This window comes from Saccopteryx bilineata, chromosome 2 (assembly GCF_036850765.1).
Source record: "Saccopteryx bilineata isolate mSacBil1 chromosome 2, mSacBil1_pri_phased_curated, whole genome shotgun sequence".
Lineage (NCBI taxonomy): Eukaryota > Metazoa > Chordata > Mammalia > Chiroptera > Emballonuridae > Saccopteryx > Saccopteryx bilineata.
This window is the reverse complement of record NC_089491.1, coordinates 78,511,218-78,533,436: the sequence shown is the minus strand read 5'-3', so window position 1 is coordinate 78,533,436 and position 22,219 is coordinate 78,511,218. Positions and strand designations below refer to the sequence as shown.

Below are 22,219 nucleotides of genomic sequence, written 5' to 3'. Positions count from 1 at the left end.
TCAAAGAAAACATGTCCAGGTTATCTTGTCATTCAATTCTGTTGCATACCCATCACCGAAAGTCAGATTGTCCTCCGTCACCTTCTATCTAGTTTTCTTTGTGCCCCTCCCCCTCTCCCTTATTCCCTCCCCCTCTCCCTCCTTCCATCCCCCTGCCCCACCCCAGTATCCACCACACTCTTGTCCATGTCTCTTAGTCTCGTTTTTATGTCCCACCAATGTGTGGAATCCTGCAGTTGTTTTTTTCTGATTTACTTATTTCACTCCATATAATGTTATCAAGATCCCACCATTTTGTTGTAAGTGATCCAATGTCATCATTTCTTATAGCTGAATAGTATACCATGGTGTATATGTGCCACATCTTCTTTATCCAGTCTTCTATTTTTTTTACAGTGATTAAAGCCTTTAAGCAAACTCTTGGCCAATACCTAAAGAATCCATAAAAGAGTAGTGTCCTTAACAAGTTCACCAAGTCCAAGTAGGCCCCAAAAATCATGCCAAGTCCCTGATAAATGCAACCCAACCCCAGTTCAGTCTGTTAGGAGCTGTCACAAGGAGCAGGAGTCCAGGAAAAGTCCACATCAAGGAAAAGTCAGCATGGCACTGGAATTGTTGTCACAATTCTATACTTTGCAGCTCAAGTCCAAGTCCCAATGACCGCTGCTTCTAGCTGGTAATGATTCAGGTAGAATGGAAAAGCCATCTGCAGCATGTGTGGAGATGGAGCTTCTGTTCTCCTCTTCCTGGAGAGATGAGACCAGGTTGCTTTTCCCTGGAGCTCTGTGACTGTGGCTTGGTAAAGAGAAACTTGGGATACACTAAGCTGGGTGGCAAAGGTAGATTCATAATAGAAGTTGGCAAAAGGGGGAAAGAGAGCTCTAAATTAGGAGTAGGTCCCAGCCTGAACTATGAGTGGGGTATTGAGGTAGGAGGAATAAAGGAAACACTATATATTAAGCAAAGCAGCAGAAAATAGGACTATCAACACCCACAACAGAGATCTTCGAGGGAAGAATAAAAAACCTGACTATTCAGGCAAGACATAGTTAAGTGGCCCTTGTGCAAATGAGATCAGTTTACCTACTTCTTGCAAGAAATACCCTAGGCTCGTCCACAGTGTCATAGATGGGGCCGACGGCCCTGGGCACCTTCAGCCTTCAGTGGCAAACCCCAGCTTTCTGGGCAAGGTTAGGTCATAGGTGGCTGGAGCAGGGCTGGAAGAGACTGAACCCTCCCTTAGAGGAGCGAGGGGGAAGCCTACCTTCCAGTGTCCCTGTTTCCTCACAGCAGAGGCATGTAAGCCTGGCAGGCTTTAGCTCAATGACCTTCCTTTCCACTAATGAAGCAGGACCCAGATGGCATCCTATGAGACCCCTTTGGTGGGGTGTTGGAGCCTTTAAGGGCGTATCCTAAAAGCTGGTAGTTCCCCTGATCTCTATTGGGCTTTTTCTGCCTCTTGGTATCTCAAAAGCCATGCTCAGAAGATCTTGCTGAGGGGTTTGAGGATCCCCATCTGCCTATATAAATCTTTGCCATATATCTGGGGCTATTTGGAAAAAGACAAAACAGTGTTATTAGCTGGATCAAATAAAGAAGGTAGTAGTTTGCAGGAGAAAAAGATTTGGCGTCTCCTGTTCATCAGCATTCAAAAGAAATTTAAAAATTTTTAAAGTAACAAGCATGGTATGGTAGACCTGTAGGAGTTCTAAGATATGACTCCCCCCTTTTAAATTTTTTTAAATTGACCTTAAAATATTTGCTGGGTACACTTTAATAATACCTTGACTTTAAAGATTTACACATAATTCGAAAGGTTTGACAAAGTACAGTAAATGCTTTTGCTCCATATGCAGGAGCATTGTCAGTTTAACCAGTTTAGGAAATCCAATAATAGAACAATGCATACAGACAATGAGCTATAACATGCATAGCAGCCTCTCCTGTTCTGACAGAGGTTACTATAAATCCAGAATAGGTATCCACTGTAACGTGGACATAGACTGTTTGCCAAATGAAGGTATATGAGTAACATCCATTTGCCAAAGTTGTCCTGGTAGAGGTCCTTGAGGGTTAACTCCAAATTAAGGGACAGATTGTAGTATAGGACCCCTTGGACAGGATTTCCCAATCTGCCGTGCAGCTTCCAGAGAAAGTTGAAACTATTTACACAGGGCTGCAGCGTTCTGGTGATGAATAGTATGAGACTGAATTGCTCGATCTGTCATGGTTGCTCCAATAATTTTCTTTTGGGTAGCTTGATCAACAAGGGCATTCCCTTGTGCTAAAGCTCCAGGGAGCATGGAGTGAGCTCGAGTATGTCCTATAAAACATGGAGCTCTATGTTGACATACAAGTCTTTGAAAAAGGAGGAAGTGCTGAAATAGTTCATCAGCATTTGTCCCTAAGACCGCAGTCTTTATAGTGGAAACACCATAAGTAAATATTTGCTGTCTGTATATAGATTAAAGGGGGGATATGGCAAATGCTGAAAAGCCATGATAATGGCATATAATTCTAGTCTTTGAGCTGATTTTAGGATTTTTGTTTTCTATTGCAATTTTAAAAGGAATTGTGGGGGTTTTTTTAGTTCATTTTCCAAAGTTTCACCACTGGCATATAGGAAAGCAATTGACTTTTGTATATTGATTTTGTATCCTGTGACTTTACTATATTGGTTGATTGTTTAAAATAGTTTTTTGGAAGAGTCTTTGGAGTTTTCTATATACAAGTATTATTTTTATAATGTACTGTTGTGTTCAATTTGCTAATATTTTGTTCAGGATTTTTGCATTTGTATTCATTAGATATATTGGTCTGTAGTTTTATTTTTTTGTGTTGTCTTTGTCAGGTTTTGGTTTCAGGGTTATGTTGGCCTCATAATATGTTTTCTGGAGTATTGCTTATTTGATTTTTATTATTTGGAACACTTTAAGAAGGAGAGGTACCAAGTCTTTGAATATTTGGTAGAATTCACTAGCATAGCCATCGGGTCCTGGACTTTCATTTTGAGGGAGGTTTGTGATAGTTGTTTCTATTTCAGCCCTGCTTCTGGGTATATTTAGGTTTTCCACTTCTTTGTGACACAGGCTAGGAAGATTGTATAGTCCTAGGAACTTATCCATTTCTCCTAGATTGTCAAATTTGGTGGCATATAATCTTTCATAGTATTCTAGTATGATCCTTTGTATAGCTATGTCTGGTAATTTCTCCTCTTTCATTTTGGATTTTGTTCATATGACTTTTTTCTCTTTTTTATTTAGTGAGTCTAGTCAGTGGTTCATCGATTTGATTGATCTTTTCAAAGAACCAGCTTTTTGTTGCATTACTTTTTTCGATAGGTTCTTTGTTCTCTATTTCATTTAGTTCTCCTCTAATTTTTACTATTTCCTTTGTTCTGCTAACTTTGGGTTGCCTTTGTTCTTCTTTTTCTCGTTTTTCTTATGTGATATTAGGTTGTTTACTTGGGATCTCTCTTTTTTCTGAATATAAACCTGTAATAATATAAACTTCCCTCTTATTATGGCTTTTCTGCATCCCAGAAGTTTTGATATGTCATGCTGTCATTCTCATTTATCTGCATGTATCTTTCAATCTCTGCTTTCATTTTTTCTTAGATCCTGTGATTTTTTTAAAGTATGTTTTTAAATTTGCACATTCTTGTGGGTTTCTTTAGTTCCTTTGTACAGCTGAATTCTAATTTCAAAGCCTTATGGTCAGAGAATATGCTTGGTATAATTTCCATTTTCTTGAATTTGTTGATGTTAGTTTTATAGACCAACATATGGTCTTTCCTTTAGAATGTTCCATGCACACTGGAAAAATGCATATATAATCTGATATTCTGGGATAAAATGTCCTGTAAATGTCTATTATGTATATTTAGTCTAGTGTGTCATTTAAGACCAATATTTCTTTATTATTTTCCATTTGGTGATCTATCTAAAACTGTCAATAGTGTGTTGAGATCAATCAAATAATGTAATACACCATACTGACAGAATAAATAACAAAAACCATATAATCCTTTCAATAAATGCAGGAAACGCTTTTGCCAAAATGCAACACCCCTTCATAATTAAAAAAAATCTCAACAAACTAGTAATAGTGAGTAACTTTCTCAATCTCATAAAGTACATCAACAAAAAACTCAGAGCTAAAATACTCAATGATCAAAGAATGAATTCTTTCCCCCTGAGATCAGTAACAAAACATTGATATTCACTCGTTTTCTATTCAACTTTGTACTAGACTTTCTAGCAAGGATATCAGGCAACAAAATGAGATTTAAAAGCATCCAGATTAAAAGGGAGAAATAAAACTATTTTTACTTGAAGATGACATAATCTTATATATAGAAATAAGGAATCTACTTGTTTAGCAAGGTTTCCGGTTACAAGATAAATATACAAAAAGTAATTATGTATCTATACATTAAAAACAAACTATCTTTTTAAAAAATTAAGAAACACCTACACTTAGAATAGCATAAATAATTAAATATTTAGAAATATAAATCCCAAAAAAGTGGAAGGTTATACTCTGAAAACTACAAAACACCACTGAAAGAAAGGCCTAAATGAACTAACTATTCCTTGTTCATCGATCAGGAGATATGATATCGTTAATGGTAATACTCCCAAAATTGATCATCTGATTCGCTGCAATCTTTAACAAAGTAATTTCAGCTTGCTTTTTTATTTTCAAGAAAGAGAAAAGCTGATTCTAAAATTTATATGGAAATGAAAGAGACCCAGAATAGACAATCTTAAAAAACCAGAATAGGCCCTGGCCAGTTGGCTCAGTGGTAGAGAGTCGGCCTGGCGTGCAGGAGTTCCAGGTTCGATTCCCGGCCAGGGCACACAGATGAAGCGCCCATCTGCTTCTCCACCCCTCCTCCTCTCCTTCCTCTCTGTCTCTCTCTTCACCTCCCGCAGCCAAGGCTCCATTAGAGCAAAGTTGGCCCAGGCGCTGAAGATGGCTCCATGGCCTCTGCCTCAGGCGCTAGAATGGCTCTGGTCACAACAGAGCAACACCCCAGATGGGCAGAGCATCACCCCCTGGTGGGCATACTGGGTGGATCCCGGTCAGGCGCATGCAGGAGTCTATCTGACTGCATCCCGGTTTCCAACTTCAGAAAAATACAAAAAAAAAACAAAAAAAAAAACCCAAAAAATTTGGAGGATAAACACATCCTAATTACAAAACTTACTACAACTCTACAATACTTAGTGTGGCAGAGACATGAGAATAAATGCATAAATCAAAGGAGCAGAATGAGGCCCCAAAATAAAAACTTATATTTACAGTCAATGGATATTACATAAAATATCAAGACAAATTCAGTGGCAGAACACTAGTCTTTTTCAATGAGTAGTGCTGAAACAACTGAAAAATACATGTAAAAGAGTAAAGTTGAATTCCTATCAAACATTATATTAAAAAATTAACTCAAAATAGATCAAAGAACTAAATGTAAGAAATAGAACTATTAGAAAAAAGTATAGGTGCCGATTTTCATGATCTTTGATTAGGCAATGGTTTCTCTGATATGACATATAAAGCACAGACAATTAGATAAATTCAATATCAGCAAAGTTTAAAATTTTTGTGCTTCAAATAATACCATTACAGAAGAAAGAAACAACTAAGAGGACTGAAGAAAATAATTTTATATTATACAGCTGAAAAGAGACTTGTATCCAGAAGATATACAAAAGAATAAACCTTTCTTCAAAGACATACAAATGGTCAATAACACATGAAAAGATGCTTAACAGTATTAGCCTTAGGGAAATACAAATTAAAACCCAATAAGAAACCACTTTGCATCCACAAGGATGGCTATAATCAAAAAGAAAAATAAGTCAACAAATGTTGACAAGGACAGAGAAATCAGAACCAACACATACTGCTGTTCAGCATGTAAAATGATGCAGCTGCTTCTTTTTAACATCTGTATTAATAAACATTTTAATTAACACCAACTGTCAACAGTGTGTAAGGTATAAATAACAAGTGGATACAGGTTGAAGTAATGGAACTAAAAAGCCACTGCTTCCTTTTTACTCTAAAAATTTCAAGAAACAGTTCATATGCTATCTGCTTTTAAAAAACAAGCTTATAAATTCTCCTGAACCCTGAGACTGTCAACAACACACAAATACTTATCATTGTAATCTTACTTCTTGATATGTACCTAAGGAAAATGAAGATATATGTATGTATGTACAGAGCCTTGTACACAAATGTTCATAGCAGCATTTTTCAAAATATAAATGTCCATCTACTGTCATAAAATGTAGGATTATCTATAAAATGGAATATTAACCAACAATAAAAAGGAACTGGAGCACTTATACATGCTACAACATGGATAAATCCGGGAAACATTACTCTAAGTGACAGAGTCAGCCACAAAAGACCATATACTATGATTTCAGTTATATATAATGTTTAGAATAGACAAATCTACACTTGATCTTAGCCAAAAGGCCGAGAAGCGATAGAAGAATAGACAAATCTATAGAGAGGTAAAGTAGATTAGTGGTTATCTACTAAGGGTAAATGAGGAGTGACTGCTTACAGTTACAGGGTGTCTTTTGGGGACGATGAAAATGATTTAAAAGTAATTGTGGTAATAGTTGCTCAACTATGCACAAACTAAAACTATTGGACTGTAAAAATTAAATGGATTAAATACAAAATATGTAAATTATATGCTATGCCAATTATTAATTTGGAGAGGAAAGAAACAAAGTTATATTCTTGATTGACACAATATAATAATATAACTTAGAAAAATGCAGAAAATGTACAAATTTTTAGAAACTAGAGTTGGAATAAACTGCTGAAAAGAAGCACTATAGCCCTGGCTGGTTGGCTTGGTGGTAGAGCATCAGCCCGGTGTGTGGAAGTCCTGGGTTTGATTCCTGGTGAGGGCACACATAAGTGATCGTCTGCTTCTCTACTTCTCCCCTTTATCTCTCTCTCTCTCTCTCTCTCCCCCCCTTCTGCAGCCATGGCTCAATTGGCTCGAGTGAGTTGGGCTTGAGTGAGTTGGACTCCAGCACTGAGGATGGCTCTGTGGCCTCACCTCAGGCACTAAAAGAATGGCTCCATTGTAATGGAGCAAGGGCCCCAGATGGGCAGAGCATCACCCCTAGTGGGCTTGTTGGGTGGATACCGGTCAGGGTGCAGGCGGAAGTCTGTCTCTCTGCCTCCCCTTCTCTCACTAAAATAAAAAAATAAAAACATTTAAAAAAAGAAGCTCCAGAAAAAATAATAAAGTAACATTCTTGCATTCCATAATTAACCAATTGAAAATATAATTAATATATTATTTACCATACTACAATACAGTGGTCCCTCATCTATTGCAGGGATTAGGTTCCAGAACCCCCAGCGAAAGGAGAAAATCTGAGAAGTAGTGACCTTATGCTTATTTTATTATTTATATATATTTTAAGGCTTTATAAACCTTATTATCCTTATAATTTTTTTATATTATTTTCAATTTTTTAGGCTACAAAATGCTTATTTTATTGCAAAAACAATTAAAATAATAAATATAAAAACACCTATATACCACAAAATCCCACGATATAGCAAAAAATCCACGATACAAAATTAGATATATACAATTTAAAAATCCTCAATACAGTGTGTCTGTGAAAAGTGAACCGCGATATCACAAGGGATGACAATCCTTTTTACAGTAATTTAGCAGCAAGGAATAAAGCTAATAAAAGTGGACAATGACATTTTAATAAAGTTACAAACCTTATTTGACATTCATAAATGGTAGGATCACAATTCTTCCAACATTAATTTATAAAATTAGTATAGTTCTAATCTGCTTTCTAATAGAATTTTTGAGTAAAACTAATAAAATGATCCTTAAATATTAAAAAAATAGTGAAGAGGCATATATGGGGCTCATGAATTACAAGAAAATGAAGAATTAGATTTCCCTATTAAATAATGGGTCAAATTATAAAACTACAATATCTAAAACCATAAAAATAATAGAAAGTCTAAAAACAAACCCATACACATGGAAATTTGGAGATGTAAGAGATTGTATCACAAATTAATAACTATTACGTAAATGGTGTGGAACACCACACCCAAAAGTGAATTCTAAATAAAGACTTTGGGATAAGAAAACTTTAGCATATAAGAATCCTGAAGCAAAAAAAAAAAGAATCCTCAAGCATAACAGAGGAGAAAATAATAAAATTGACTATGAAAATTCACAAACTTTTGAAAGTCCAATTCACCTTATTCATGATTGATACAACAGGTGTTGGTAGTATATATAACAAAGCATTACTATCCAGAATAAAGTACGCCTACAAATTAATAAGACAAACACCCCAATAGAAAAAAAGACACAGAACTAAAAATCATAGCAATCACAGAATGGATTATTTCAGTGGCAAATAAGGAAATGAAAATTATCATTAAACAATCATGTGGCTGTAAATTAATAACAAGGAAGCACCAATTACCCTTATCATACTACCAAACTGCTTAAAGATTTTAGGGAAGCAGAATTGATATAAAAGATTAAGAAAAGTATCAGAACTCAATTCTCTAAATGGCTCAGTCATTACTTGATTGTGCATCAACAGATTTAATGTATTTCCTTAAATATCTGCAATGAATTGAAATACACACTCAGAAAGACACATCCTTTCTCCTCTAACTTAATCATGCACACATGAGAATACACACACTTATCCATAACTACATTTTAATAGCTATATATGTATGTATTTATATATTCTTTTTATGTGCACATACATAAAGGAACTATCATAATTTGCTAACATTAAAATCCATTTCTGGCTTTTTCAACAAAAATCTATAGAAAAGAGAAAACTGAAATTTGATGAAAAAGAAAATGAACAAAAACCTTTCCCAAGACAGAGAAAGTCACCCAAACAAGTATTATTTTGAACAATATTGATCAAAAGAGTATAAGATTATGAAGATTGCTTGCACTTTTATATTCTATAAAATAAAATATTGCTATGAATAGGCCCTCTTATGCCAAAGTAAACACCTTCCTCAAAACACGAGTATTTTTTGTCATGCTTTTTTTAACATTTTATTTTTTAAAGGCCTTGAAAATAGTCTTAAATTATATAACAATAAATTCTAGCTATATTTATAAATTTAAGCCCTAACTGAAAAAAGGAAAAACTCATGATTCTAAATATTTTTTTAAAACATGTCTTATTTCAAAATGCAATATCCTTTACTTTTTAATGATTACATTTTAGATAACCATTTGAAGTCAGTTTCCTGCTTTGCAACATCAATTTTTAAAAAGCTGTGGGTCTTAAGTGAAGGAATATAAATTAATGCCAGTCCCCACTGGTGGATTTGAATATATAACTTGTTATTTAAAGAAAATAGCATATAACAAACTTCTTGTAAGAAGTTAGAGCCAAAATAACAGCATGGATTCCATTCTCACTGCATACCTTTATTTTTGCATCAATGCTACATTTTTCTTTTCTCCAATGTGCTTCCTGCTTCCTCAGTTTCTCCAGGTCATTTAGCAGGTCAGCACAGTGGGTACTTAATTTCTCATTTTCTTCTTCCAGATTTTTTACAACCAGTCTGTTTTGCTCTTCCCTATTCTGAACACACATTTTAGTGTCCTGCAAAACAGTATTACAGGACCGATAAACAAAACAAAATAAAATAGTGAGAACTAATCAGCAAATATAAACTGTGTGCAGTTTTACCTTCACAGCAGCTTCTTCTATATTTGACAGCCAAGGTCACCTGCATACTTTTATTGGCCTCTTTTCATGCAGGTGGATGGGTCATATTTTTTCACTGGATGACAGCTTTGATGAGTACACATTTGCAAAGAGCCCATTAATTGATCAAGCTGCCTTTGATGCTGTCCCCAGCTATTTTTGAGACCCACACAGACATATCCTCCCAGACCTGGGTTTTATCAATTAATAATGCCAGTCCCATCAGAATCTAATTACAAGAAGCCACATATTCACACTCCTACTTTCTTAGCCCCATTTCCATCATTAACTATTTATCGGAAAGTTATAAAGCTTGGAGTGTTAGCTTTAAAGCTTCTTTCTGAGTTTCTGCATGTGAGAAAACTGTGTGGTACAGCAGGGCCTAAGGCAATTTTTCCTCCAAGCTTGTCACTTTCTGTGCCACAAAAGCTGACAAAGCTTAATGTAGGACTTCAAAGTAATAGTACTGTAAAACTATGTACAAGTCAACACACCTTAACTTCTTGCCTTTTATCATTAAGTATCTTCTGTAAGTCATTGAATTCCTTCCTTAAGAAAGCATTTTCTTCATCTACTGCAATCTTCCGTTTTACAAGGTCATTTATGTCCTGTTTTAGTCCTGATTCTCTCTACAAAAGAAAAAATAGTTATTTGTGAACCCAAATTTCTAATAAAATATTATTTTATTAAAAAGATTTAGATCTTAATTAAAATGTAAAGATTAACTAGACTTCATAATAACAATGCTAATTTCCTTCCTATGATATTTCCATAGCTTTTAAAATAAACTGTGCATGTATGGTACCTATTTATTAGTTTAAGATGAAGAACACAAAAATGATATGCAAAATATTAAGCCACATTCACTAAGCAAACACTTGGGATTTAGGTGTGTAATAAGAGTAAAACAAAATTTAAAAAAAATGTTGTTTTTTTTTTGCATTTTTCTGAAGCTGGAAATGGGGAGGCAGTCAGACAGACTCCCGCATGTGCCCGACCGGGGTCCACCCAGCATGCCCACCAGGGGGCGATGCTCTGCCCCTCTGAGGTGTCGCTTTGTTGCATCCAGAGCCATCCTAGCGCCTGAGGCAGAGGCCACAGAGCCATCCTCAGCGCCCGGGCCATCTTTGCTCCAATGGAGCCTCAGCTGCGGGAGGGGAAGAGAGAGACAGAGAGTTAAGAGAGGGGGTGGGGTGGAGAAGCAGATGGGCGCCTCTCCTGTGTGCCCTGGCCAGGAATCGAACCCAGGACTCCTGCACGCCAGGCCGACGCTCTACCACTGAGCAAACCAGCCAGGGCCTACAAAACATTCTAATTAAGAAAAATCCATATTGGCTAAAATAAGCATTACAGTTCTGAGTATCATTTGAAAGAAAATATTTTTCAGAAAAACACTTACAGTTTTTTGAAAGCATAAATAATTTTTTTTTAAATGGTGGCCTTGGCCAGTTGGCTCAGTGGTAGAGTATCAGCCCAGTGTGCAGATTTCCTGGGTTTGATTCCCAGTCAGGGAACAGAGAAGTGGCCATCTACTTCTCTGACCCTCTCTATCCTCTTTCTTTCTCTATCTCTCTCTCCCGCTTCCTCTCCCACTGCCATGGCTCGAATGGTTCAAGTGCATGGAGGACGGTTCCATGGAGCCTCCACCTCAGATAGTAAAAATAGCTCAGTTGTGAGTTTGGCCCCAGATGAGCAGAGAACCTGCCCCAGATGGAGGCTGCCAGGTGGATACCAGCTGAGGCACATGCGGGAGTCTGTTTCTCTATCTCCCATCCACTCACTTAAACAAAAATAAAAATAATAATAAAAATAAAAGAAAATGGCAAGTTTGTTTTCTTATCAAAAAATATCTTACTCCATAGAATACTCAGAATGTTAAAACTGCCATGATGTTTAACTGAATCTTCTTCTTACCTGCTAGAGATACCTAAATGATGCCTAATTGAAAGCTGTATCCATGACTCAATTCTCAGTTTCACATTTCTCTCCTCAGAGCTTTTCTCTCAGAAAATGTGCCCATTCTCTTAGCTTATGGTCTCATCTATGTCTGAAAGAATACATAATCCATAATCTAGCCCTCACTCTCTCACAATCACCAATCCTCCATTTTCAACTTTCTGCACAACACATCCACTTGGAGTAGCTATTACTACTTTAACATGATAAAAATGAAATCCATATTCTGATACTATTTTTGTCTTAAACTTCAACTTTTGTCAATCCATCCATTTTTGCAACTAATAGTTATTAAGACCCATTATCTGGCTATACACACTTTTAAAAAGCCTCCAAGTCATTATTAACAGCATCTTTCCTTAAGGCCCATCTATTTGTCAACTAAGAAGCAGACACATCAAGATATAAACACCTTGTTTTCTTATTATGTAACATATTTAATAGAAACCCCTGTAATTTATTTCATCTCTCTCATTGATGTCATCTGATCCCTAAATCTAAATTTATTTTGTGCTCCATATTTACTGCTAATAAAAACTCTCGAAAGGACCTGAGAATGAATATAAAGTAAGATTCAGGGATAGGATGAAAAATGTGAGTTTAAAGAATAAAACAAGGCCCTGGCCGGTTGGCTCAGCGGTAGAGTGTCGGCCTAGCGTGCGGAGGACCCGGGTTCGATTCCCGGCCAGGGCACACAGGAGAAGTGCCCATTTGCTTCTCCACCCCTCCACCGCGCTTTCCTCTCTGTCTCTCTCTTCCCCTCCCACAGCCAAGGCTCCACTGGAGCAAAGATGGCCCGGGCGCTGGGGATGGCTCTGTGGCCTCTGCCTCAGGCGCTAGAGTGGCTCTAGTCGCAACATGGCGACGCCCAGGATGGGCAGAGCATCGCCCCTGGTGGGCGTGCCGCGTGGATCCCGGTCTGGCGCATGCGGGAGTCTGTCTGACTGTCTCTCCCTGTTTCCAGCTTCAGAAAAATGAAAAAAAAAAAAAAAGGAATAAAACAAGGGTATTTCCTATATTCTAATTTTTTAAAGCTATAATGTTAATTGTTTTCATTTTATTTCTACTTAAAAGTATTTTAAACACTAAGTAAGGTCATGGACCTCTTAATGGAAATATGTTCTAAAAAATACATCATTACGTGGTTTCGTTTTTGCATGATGCACTTACACAAACTAAGATGGTACGACCTACTACTGTAACTGTACGTGCTATACTTTTACATGATTTGCAGTGCAGTAGGTGTGCTTACATAAGCATCACCAGAAATACCTAATGTGCTATGCTACCACATTATGACAGCTACAGCAAAACTCCTAGGCTAGGAATATTTCAGCTCCATTATAATCATATAGGACCACTGAAGTATATGCAATCCTCCACTGACCTAAATGTCATTATGCAATATACTGTACATACAAAAGTAGTCTGTGATAAGTGTATAATATATTAAGAAACAATAAAAAAAGTAGCCCTGTATCCACAACCACCCAAGTAAAAAGCACAACTTTACCATTATCTTTGAAGTCTCGTGTATGTCCCCTGATCCTCTAACAGGGGTAAGCACTGTCCTGAAACTTTGGTTCTCACTCTTCTCTTGCTTTTCCTTACAGTCTGAAGACATACAATCCCTATGTAATGTATTGTACAGTTTAGCTTATTTTTAAAGTTTATATAAATTAAACCATACTACATATATTGTGGAATGCTATTTTTGCTCAATATATATTACATTCCCAAATTCATCCAAATTGATAGATGTACCCGTGTTTCGTCATTATTGGAGTGTAATATTATTCCATTATGTAAATATGCTATTATATATTTATCCATCTCTTATCAGTGTATATTTCAGTTGCTTCCCTTTTAGAGGAAGAAGGTATGCAAGCAATGCTGCTTTTTGAATACTCCTGGGCGTGTATGTCTCCTGATACACATGAAGAAGAATTTTAGCCCAACTGATATTTTTCAATACAGATTATAATCTAGTAATGAGCCATTAAGTCAATTTAGTCATCACAATCAGCTTTTTTTTTAAGTGGTATAGAATACAATAGAAAATATCAAAGTGATATGCATAAATTCTTAGCAAAAAATAAAATGCCTACAAGAATATACTTATGAAAGAAGCAGACATACTATATTAAATAAACTATCTCCTAAATTTTTTGCAGTGTTTAATTTAGAATTTCTAATTTTTGTAAATACTTTAAAATTTATATTTAACATATACATTGTTATATTTTTACTTTTATTATACATAGTAAGGATAGCTATTATGTAAAACTTTTATTTCATGCGTACATACTAGATCATGAAGTAAAATTTATTTTTTTCTGACTGGGATCATATTAATAAAAATTTGAAAAACATTGCTCTAGTTATATATACTCAGAGGTAAAATCACTAAGTCATGGGCTAGATGCACTTCAAGAGTTCTCAATTGCTCATCTGTAGCAACCTTTGACTCTTACACTTGATTTTTTACAAATCCAATAGATATAAATGATACCTAAACATGGTTTTCATTTCTGTTTCCTATTTTAATTACTGGAGCATATCAAAATGACGTTAATCAAACAGCACAAAAATAGGTCCATAAATATGACCAATCTACAATTTATAGCTCATTTTTCTCTTCTCATCTAAGTCTTATCCTTCATCAGATTCAATTTCTACCTCTTCCATGAGCCATTCCCAAATATCACTGTAATTTTGACCATTTCTAAATTTCTGTGTTGGCTACATTATTCACTTGACACATAACATATTACCTAATCTGCTAAGGTTCCCTCTATGTACTCAAACTAGCTCCCAAACAAGATTAGTAAATGTTGATGAATGAGATTGACACTGAATTATAAATTCATTCATGTAAAATTAATCTTTAAATAAAAAAGCATAATATTGTGTGAAATTAGTTAACCAAAACTATCAGATTCTGCTAATTAGTTTGATAAATTTGATATTATATTACATAATCATTAGAGTAATAAATTAGATAAAGATGTACTCCCAATAGAGTAGGGTTAATAAATTAAGCCCTCAAAGATTTGTAAAATTTTGTATAATTCAAAATATTTTTCTAATAAAATATACCTGCAATGATCTACTTTCTATAATGAAAGCACAAGTATCTATAATTGCCATTTATTTTATAATTTAGCCCTATGAAACTTTTTCAAAAAACTTTTCTAGATAGAGCACATTCTTAATGGTCTGGCTTGAGTTAATATTAAAATAGCAAACAGAACTTAGAGGAATCATAAAACAAAAAGGGTGACAAGAGAAAGTATGTCTGCAACAATAATCTATTATGAATAAGCCATGAAATGAATAATTTACATTATGGTCAAGAGAAGTCTATAGAGTAAGAAAATGATAGTGAGTATAAAAAGCAGTAAAAAAGGCGGGGCAGTAGCAAAAAAACCTAAAACTCTATCAGGCAATACTTGAGCATAGTTAATATATATATTATTTATATGACCTATTTTCAAATGGACATGAAAGTTTTAATAAAAAAAAGATACATGATGAAACCACAACTAAAACAATGGTAAATGGAGAAAGAAGAAGGGATAAGAGAATTAACTATAATTGAGAACCAAAACTTATTTTTGAGCTTCCAAGAAGTTAAGGAAACAGGGAAATATAGAACAATTATCATCAAATTAAATACATTATATAGGTTATTAGCATAGTAATGCTATCTAATGCAATTTTAGAAGGGAGATTTATTATGTAACCTATTTTATAACTAACAATGAAAAAGTTAAAGCATAGTCCTACCAAAAGAAGTTATATGACAATTTTTACACTATTATCAATAAAATGTTATCATATTAGACTGCACCTCTATGAAAGTATTTATGCACTACCTAAAAACACAGAATGTGTGTGTAACTTTCTAGTAATTTAAGACTTCTATAAGCTAAAGGAGTTGTCATTTTTAATTATTACTCTATTTCATAGAATACAAATTTTGAAAATTAAAAGCTATTCAATATTATTCAGGGGGACAAGAAAACAATGGTTTCCAATCCAACATGTAAGGAACTTAGAAGTCATAGCTCCTGTTCACAGAACATGAAAAAAAATGGAACAAACTGAAAATCAACAACTGTGTAGATCCATCAGAGAATTGAGGTCATAGTGCAAACTACTGTTCCCAAACCTGGAGAGTCAGATACAGAAAATCACAATTTACCAGAGCAGAAATCCTGGAGCAAAAACTTCATGACAACAGTCCCAAAGTAGAAAAAACCCTAATCTATATAATTAACAAATTGCTGGAGAATCAGTGCAGATAATGTTTGAGAGTTAAGAAGTCCAGGAGGACCCCAGCCAGGTAGGTCAATTGGTTAGAGTATTGTCAAGAAACACCAGAGTTGTGGGTTTAATTTCCATAAGGGCACATATAAGAATCAACCAATGAATGCATAAATAAGTGGAACAACAAATCAATCTCTCTCTCTCTCTCTCTAAAATCAGTCAATAATTATTTTTTAAAGTCCAGGCGGGCCCAGTCTTAGGAGAGTTCCCACACCTTCATGAGTTTTACATATTTGAACCCTGTCTGGTTGACACAATTAAGACTGGAGAAAAATACTTTCCTGTTTCCTACTGGGAGAGGCAAAATATAGCCATTTTAAAGTATGTCCAAAGCATTCATTGCTTCTTAACAAGGCCTGACTTCTAGAGAAACTATTTTACCAAAGCCTACCGGGTTTTACCAGAGACTAACCAACCTGGAGGAAGGCAAATACTCAACTTCAACACCCTCTATCTTGCCTATCCCTTCTGAGGGGTACAAAACCAAACAGCACTTGTGAAGGTCACATCCTAATGGCACCTACAGAATATTTTCCCGCCCCTTCACACTTCACCACTACATCAATAGGGCTTCTACATAATAACTGAAAACACTGTGTGTCTCAGATGACAATTAATAAGTCCCTAGAGCAGCGGTTCTCAACCTGTGGGTTTTTAAATAAAATATGTACTTCCGATGGCTTTAGGCGACCCCTGTGTTTTGGTCGTTCGACCCCCACTGGGGTCGCGACCCACAGGTTGAGAACTGCTGCCCTAGAGAAACCCAAATAAAAAAGGACACCAAAGCAGAATTTAGCCTCTGACACCTACAGCTACAACAAACAGTAAACACTGCCTAACCTGATCATATATAAGGCCAATTTACTTTGGTACTTTTTACTGTGTGCCAAATTAACCATGGTTTCCAGTTTTTGATCAAACACCATTCCACATGTTGCTGTGAAGGTAGTTGTTTAGATGTGATTAACATTTAAATTAGTGGACTCTGAGTAAAGCAGATAACTGCTCCATAATGTGACTGGGCCTCATCCAATCAGTTGAAGGCCTTCCGAAAAATACTGTTCTCTAAGGAAGAAGAAATTTCACCTCTGAAGTGCTAACATCAACTCTTCCCTGTGTCTCCCATCCAGCCAGCCTGTCTTTCAGAATTCAGACTTACCAGCCCATAACTGCATGAGTCAATGCCTTAAAATCAATCAATCTATCTCTCACAATATCTCTCAGTCTCTCTCTGTATCACCCCCATGTAACTTTTGGTCCCAGTTAGGACTTTGGTCTTAAAATTTCAAGTAGATGGATTCTGCCACCAACCTGAATGAGCCTGGAAGCAGCAGATTCTCTCCAAACTAAGCCCCTAGTTGAGAACATGGCCCAATCAAACCCTTGATTTAAAAAAACAAAAACCACCTTAAGCACCAGCCCAGTAGGTCAGTTGGTTAGTGTCCTCCCAATATGCCAAAGTTGCAAGTTTGATCCACAGTCAAGACACATGCAAGAAATGACCAGGGAATGCAGGTGTGGGTAGAACAGCAAACTGATATTTCTCTCTCTCTCTAAAGTCAATAAATAAAAATTAAAAAGAAAAGAAAAACTTAGCATATCCTGAGCAGAGGACCTTAAATGCCCAGATTCCTGACTCACAATAACTTAATAAATGTATGCGTTGTTTTAAGGCACTAGTTTGTGATAATTTGGTATAGAGCAAGATAAAAACAAATATAAGTCAATCTATTCTACTTTAGAATTTATACTACAAAATAAAGGAGAGAAGGACCATAGGCATTATAAATCTTGACAGTATATACATTTATATATATATATATGTAAATATATGGCACAACCTAATAATGCTAAGAACAGGAAACGAAGTCCTCTAATTTTACTTTGTAAGTTTACTTCAAAATGCAAGAAAGGTTAAAAAGTAAAAGTATGATAATTTTCTCATTTTTTTTCCAGGGTGCATTTGAGAGATACTCTCTAGATTTTTCATACTATGTTAGAACTAAGAGATACAGCATTTAATATAACATATAAATAATAAACTTAATCACAAGAACAATGTAGACTCTAAAGCAGGGGTCCCTAAACTACGGCCTGCGGGCCGCATGCAGCCCCCTAAGGCCATTTATCTGGCCCCCGCCGCACTTGCAGAAGGGCACCACTTTCATTGGTGGTCAGTGAGAGTGACGCAAAGTGCAGCATCGCTCACGTAAAGTACTACTTCCGGTGACGCAGGACGCACACGTCACAGCTCCAGAAGCACGTCATATCACTTGTTTCAGCTAACAGTGACAAATATGGAACGGGGCATTGACCATCTCATTAGCCAAAAGCAGGCCCATCGTTCCCACTGAAATACTGGTCAGTTTGTTGATGATTTAAATTTACTTGTTCTTTATTTTAAATATTGTATTTGTTCCCGTTTTGTTTTTTTACTTTAAAATAAGATATGTGCAGTGTGCATAGGGATTTGTTCATAGTTTTTTTTATAGTCTGGCCCTCCAATGGTCTGAGGGACAGAGAACTGGCCCCCTGTGTAAAAAGTTTGGGGACCCCTGCTCTAAAGCTTCCAAATTATCAACATGGGAGTATATGCACACATATACACACACAAGCATACACCAAAAAAAAGAAGACATGTAACGAATTTTAAAAACAAAGAAACATTAAAAACAAAATTATAAGGTCAATCAGAGTACAAAGACCAAATAAGTATGTTGCATCAAGAAAAGCAAATGAGATGAATTTACCTTTAAAAAGATAAAGATGTGTAGATTTGAATTAAAACACAAAACCCAATCAAATATTACATACAGAGATTCATCTAAAGATGCAATGTAAAAGGATGAACAAAATATAATAAATTAATAAAAAGAAAGCTAGAAGAAAGATAATGGTTTAAGAAAAAATAAAGATATAATCTGAGTGACCAAAGAGATGAAAAAGTAAGAATGAATGTATGAATCTTTTTATGTTCTTAATCCCATAGTCTCCATCTTCCTCTAGAATTCTACTAACTCAAACCCTCTAGCATTGTGTATTTTTTATTTCCTTTTCCATTAATTTTAAATATTTTGCCTAATATTTTTTAAAGTACAGAATCTTCTTTCTCTTCAATGTCAAAATTCCTAATTCTTTTCCATTATTTTATTAGAATTAAGTGATCTCTTAAAATGTCATATGCTAATTCTTGTGTTGCTTTCTAAAATCACTAAATACTTCATTATTGCTGAATTTTTTGTGTGACAGAGACAGAGAGAGAGACAGAGAGAGGGACAGATAAGGAAAGACAGAAAGGAAGGGAGAGAGATGAGAAGCATCTATCTATTCTTCATTGTAGCTCCTTAGTTGTTCATTGATTGGTTTCTCATCTGTGCCTTGACTGGGGTGGGGGGGCTGCAGCAGAACGAGTGACCTCTGGCTCAAGCCAGTGACCTTGGGCTCAAGCCAGCGACTATAGGGTCCTATCTATGATCCCATACTCAAGCCAGTAACCCCGTGCTCAAGCTGTTGAGCCCGCGTGCAAGTCGGATGAGGCTGCACTCAAGCCGGTGACCTTGAGGTTTTGAACTTGGGTCCTATGTGTCACAGTCTGACACTCTGTCCACTGTGCCACTGCCTGGTCAGGCCATATTTGCTCGATTTAATCTTTTTCACAAATCACACTTTTGCAGCACTTTACAACATTGACCATCTTTTGCTTCTTAAACCTGTTTTTTCAATTCATGAGATATTACATTATACTTCTCTCTCTCTCCCTGAAAAGTCATTTCATCTCTTTTACTGCAATTTGCTCTTCCTTTCACCTATTAACAATATTAGCAAATATCCTATTCTCAGGATTCTCACTGTTTAAACTCTGCCCTTTTACTATAACATTAAATATCTACATCTTAAAAAAAAACTCCCTCCCAAGGGTCAGATCCAGGCTTTCAACAGTTTGCTAAAAATCTCTAAATGGAATTCCTACCAATAACTTAAATACAAATTATCTAAAAGAAGATCAAAACCTTAATCCTCACAGTAAATTGTAACTCCTGATAATAACCCTTTTTCTGATAATAAAAGCTACTGTTCTCTGATTTCTCCAGGCTAAAAACCTAATAGTCACTTTCAAATTACTGTCAAGTCCTGTGGTTCTAATTTACATACCTTTCATTCCTGCAAACTTAATAGTTCAGGTTCAAGTCATTACTCTTAGAGTATGAAGAAAACTCCTAATAGATTATTCTACTTTCTGCTTTTCTTTTTCTGTCTATACTGATTATCAGTTTTATTTTCATAGACTGCAGCTCAGTTAACTCAAGTCCCTAATGAAAAACCCAGAGACTGCTTTGGCCTACCAGTAAATCCAATTTTTTCTTTCAAGCAACCTAGGCCTTTCCTTAATATAACTACAAAATAACATTAGTCTTATCTCAGTCTACACTCTTATATGTTATCTATGAAACAAACTGTAAACTTCATTATTACCCAAACATGCCTTATACTCCCTACCTTCATTTTTTTTTTTAAATTTTTATTTATTTATTTATTCATTTTAGGGGGGGGAGAGAGAGAGAAAGAGAGAGAGAGAGAAGGGGGAGGAGCAGGAAGCATCAACTCCCATATGTGCCTTGACTAGGTAAGCCAGGGTTTTGAACCTGCAACCTCAGTGTTTCCAGGTTGACGCTTTATCCACTGCGCCACCACAGGTCAGGCTCCTACCTTCATTTATTTTGCACATCACCCTGGGCACATCCTCCTACAATCTCTACCTATTGAAATCCACTTCAGTACTTCAAGATGTTTCCATAGAACATGATCACTCCTTCCTTTGAATCTTTACAATATTCTGCTATGACTCCCTCATGGCACTTGCCATACATTGGTTCTTTTTAATTGATATCATACATTCAACAATATTCAATGAGCATCTATTATGTGCTAGGCAATATGGTAAATATTAGGTGCTGGGTAAACAAGGGTCAATGGGTATACAGGAGTCCCCACCCTCACAGAACCTGTAATCAAGTGTATTGTTATTTGATTCCATCCTACTCCTCAAAGACATTTAAAATATCATTACAGCCAAGAATTGTAATTCTGTATTTTCCATAGTATTAACAGAAGATAGTATATATATTTAATACAATATTTTGTTAAACTAAACTGAAAATATAGCTGGTGGAAAGTTATCACCATCATCGCACCAAAATAAATGTATTGTAAGCTAAGAAACTAGGGGCCTAAAAAACAGGTTGATACCTGAAAATCAAGTAATTTCTCTAATGAGAATTAAATATTTTATAGATAAGGTAAGTAATTCTACTCAAATGGTAAATTAAATAATATTTAACAAAGGAAGAAGTAAAATAAGAATTTAGTAAAAAGAGGGGAAAATCCATTGTCATTTAAAAATATTAACATTTTTTAAATGGTATGCTATAGGTATCTATATCTGATGAACTGAGTATTCCCTAAAACCGTGATGGCGAACCTTTAAATAAAATCTGCCCACTTTTGCAGTGCTGGTCAACCTGGTCCCTCCCACCCACTAGTGGGTGTTCCAGCTTTCATGGTGGGTGGTAGTGGAGCAACCAAACGGAGCTACAATTGGCCCACCATGAAAGCTGGACTGCCCACTAGTGGGCAGGAGGGACCAGGTTGACCAGCACTGCAAAAGTGGACGGTTTTTATAAAAAGGTTCGCCATCATGGCCCTAAAACTTAATGCTAACGGATATCAAAAACAGAGCCAAAATTTATTTTACTCTGTAGAACACAGTTGTAAATGAGAAAGTGATTGCTAAGCCTACATCGACATTTTTTCAAACCCTGAGTCATGAGGTGTCTATATTACTTGCTTTTCCCAATGAAATGTGAGTACAGATAAGGTTTGCCACTTTCACTCATTTGAGGAATCCAATGAACAATGTGAACTGAGGAACGAAATTGAGACAGAGGAGAGATCAAAGGGACCAGAGGAAAAAGAAGACAGAGGGAAAGGGGATGATAGGATGGAATAAACCTGAAGGGAAGGGGGAAGGGCACTATGAGGAGGGGGGAAAGGAAGATGTTGAGGGGAATATGGGGGAGGGGGGATGCATTCAGGTGACACTAGAATCTGTGTAAATACAATAAGTTAAAATCAATAAAAAATAAAATAAATAA

At 35.9% G+C, this 22,219-nt stretch overlaps 1 protein-coding gene across 7 annotated transcripts in view; it reads right to left on the bottom strand.

The window, feature by feature from the left end:
* The window catches only part of CNTLN (centlein), a 363,805-nt gene that overhangs the window by 260,299 nt on the left and 81,287 nt on the right, over nucleotides 1-22,219 (bottom strand). For 6 of the 7 annotated variants that reach the window (XM_066257308.1, XM_066257310.1, XM_066257311.1 and 3 more), the window contains exons 4-5: nucleotides 10,274-10,408; nucleotides 9,495-9,674 (exon numbers count right to left, since the gene is read on the bottom strand). The exons of the other annotated variant lie outside the window; for it this stretch is intronic. In XM_066257308.1, the coding sequence (XP_066113405.1) occupies nucleotides 9,495-9,674; nucleotides 10,274-10,408 (315 nt within the window). The remainder of the gene's footprint in view (nucleotides 1-9,494; nucleotides 9,675-10,273; nucleotides 10,409-22,219) is intronic. 7 annotated transcript variants of the gene reach the window in all.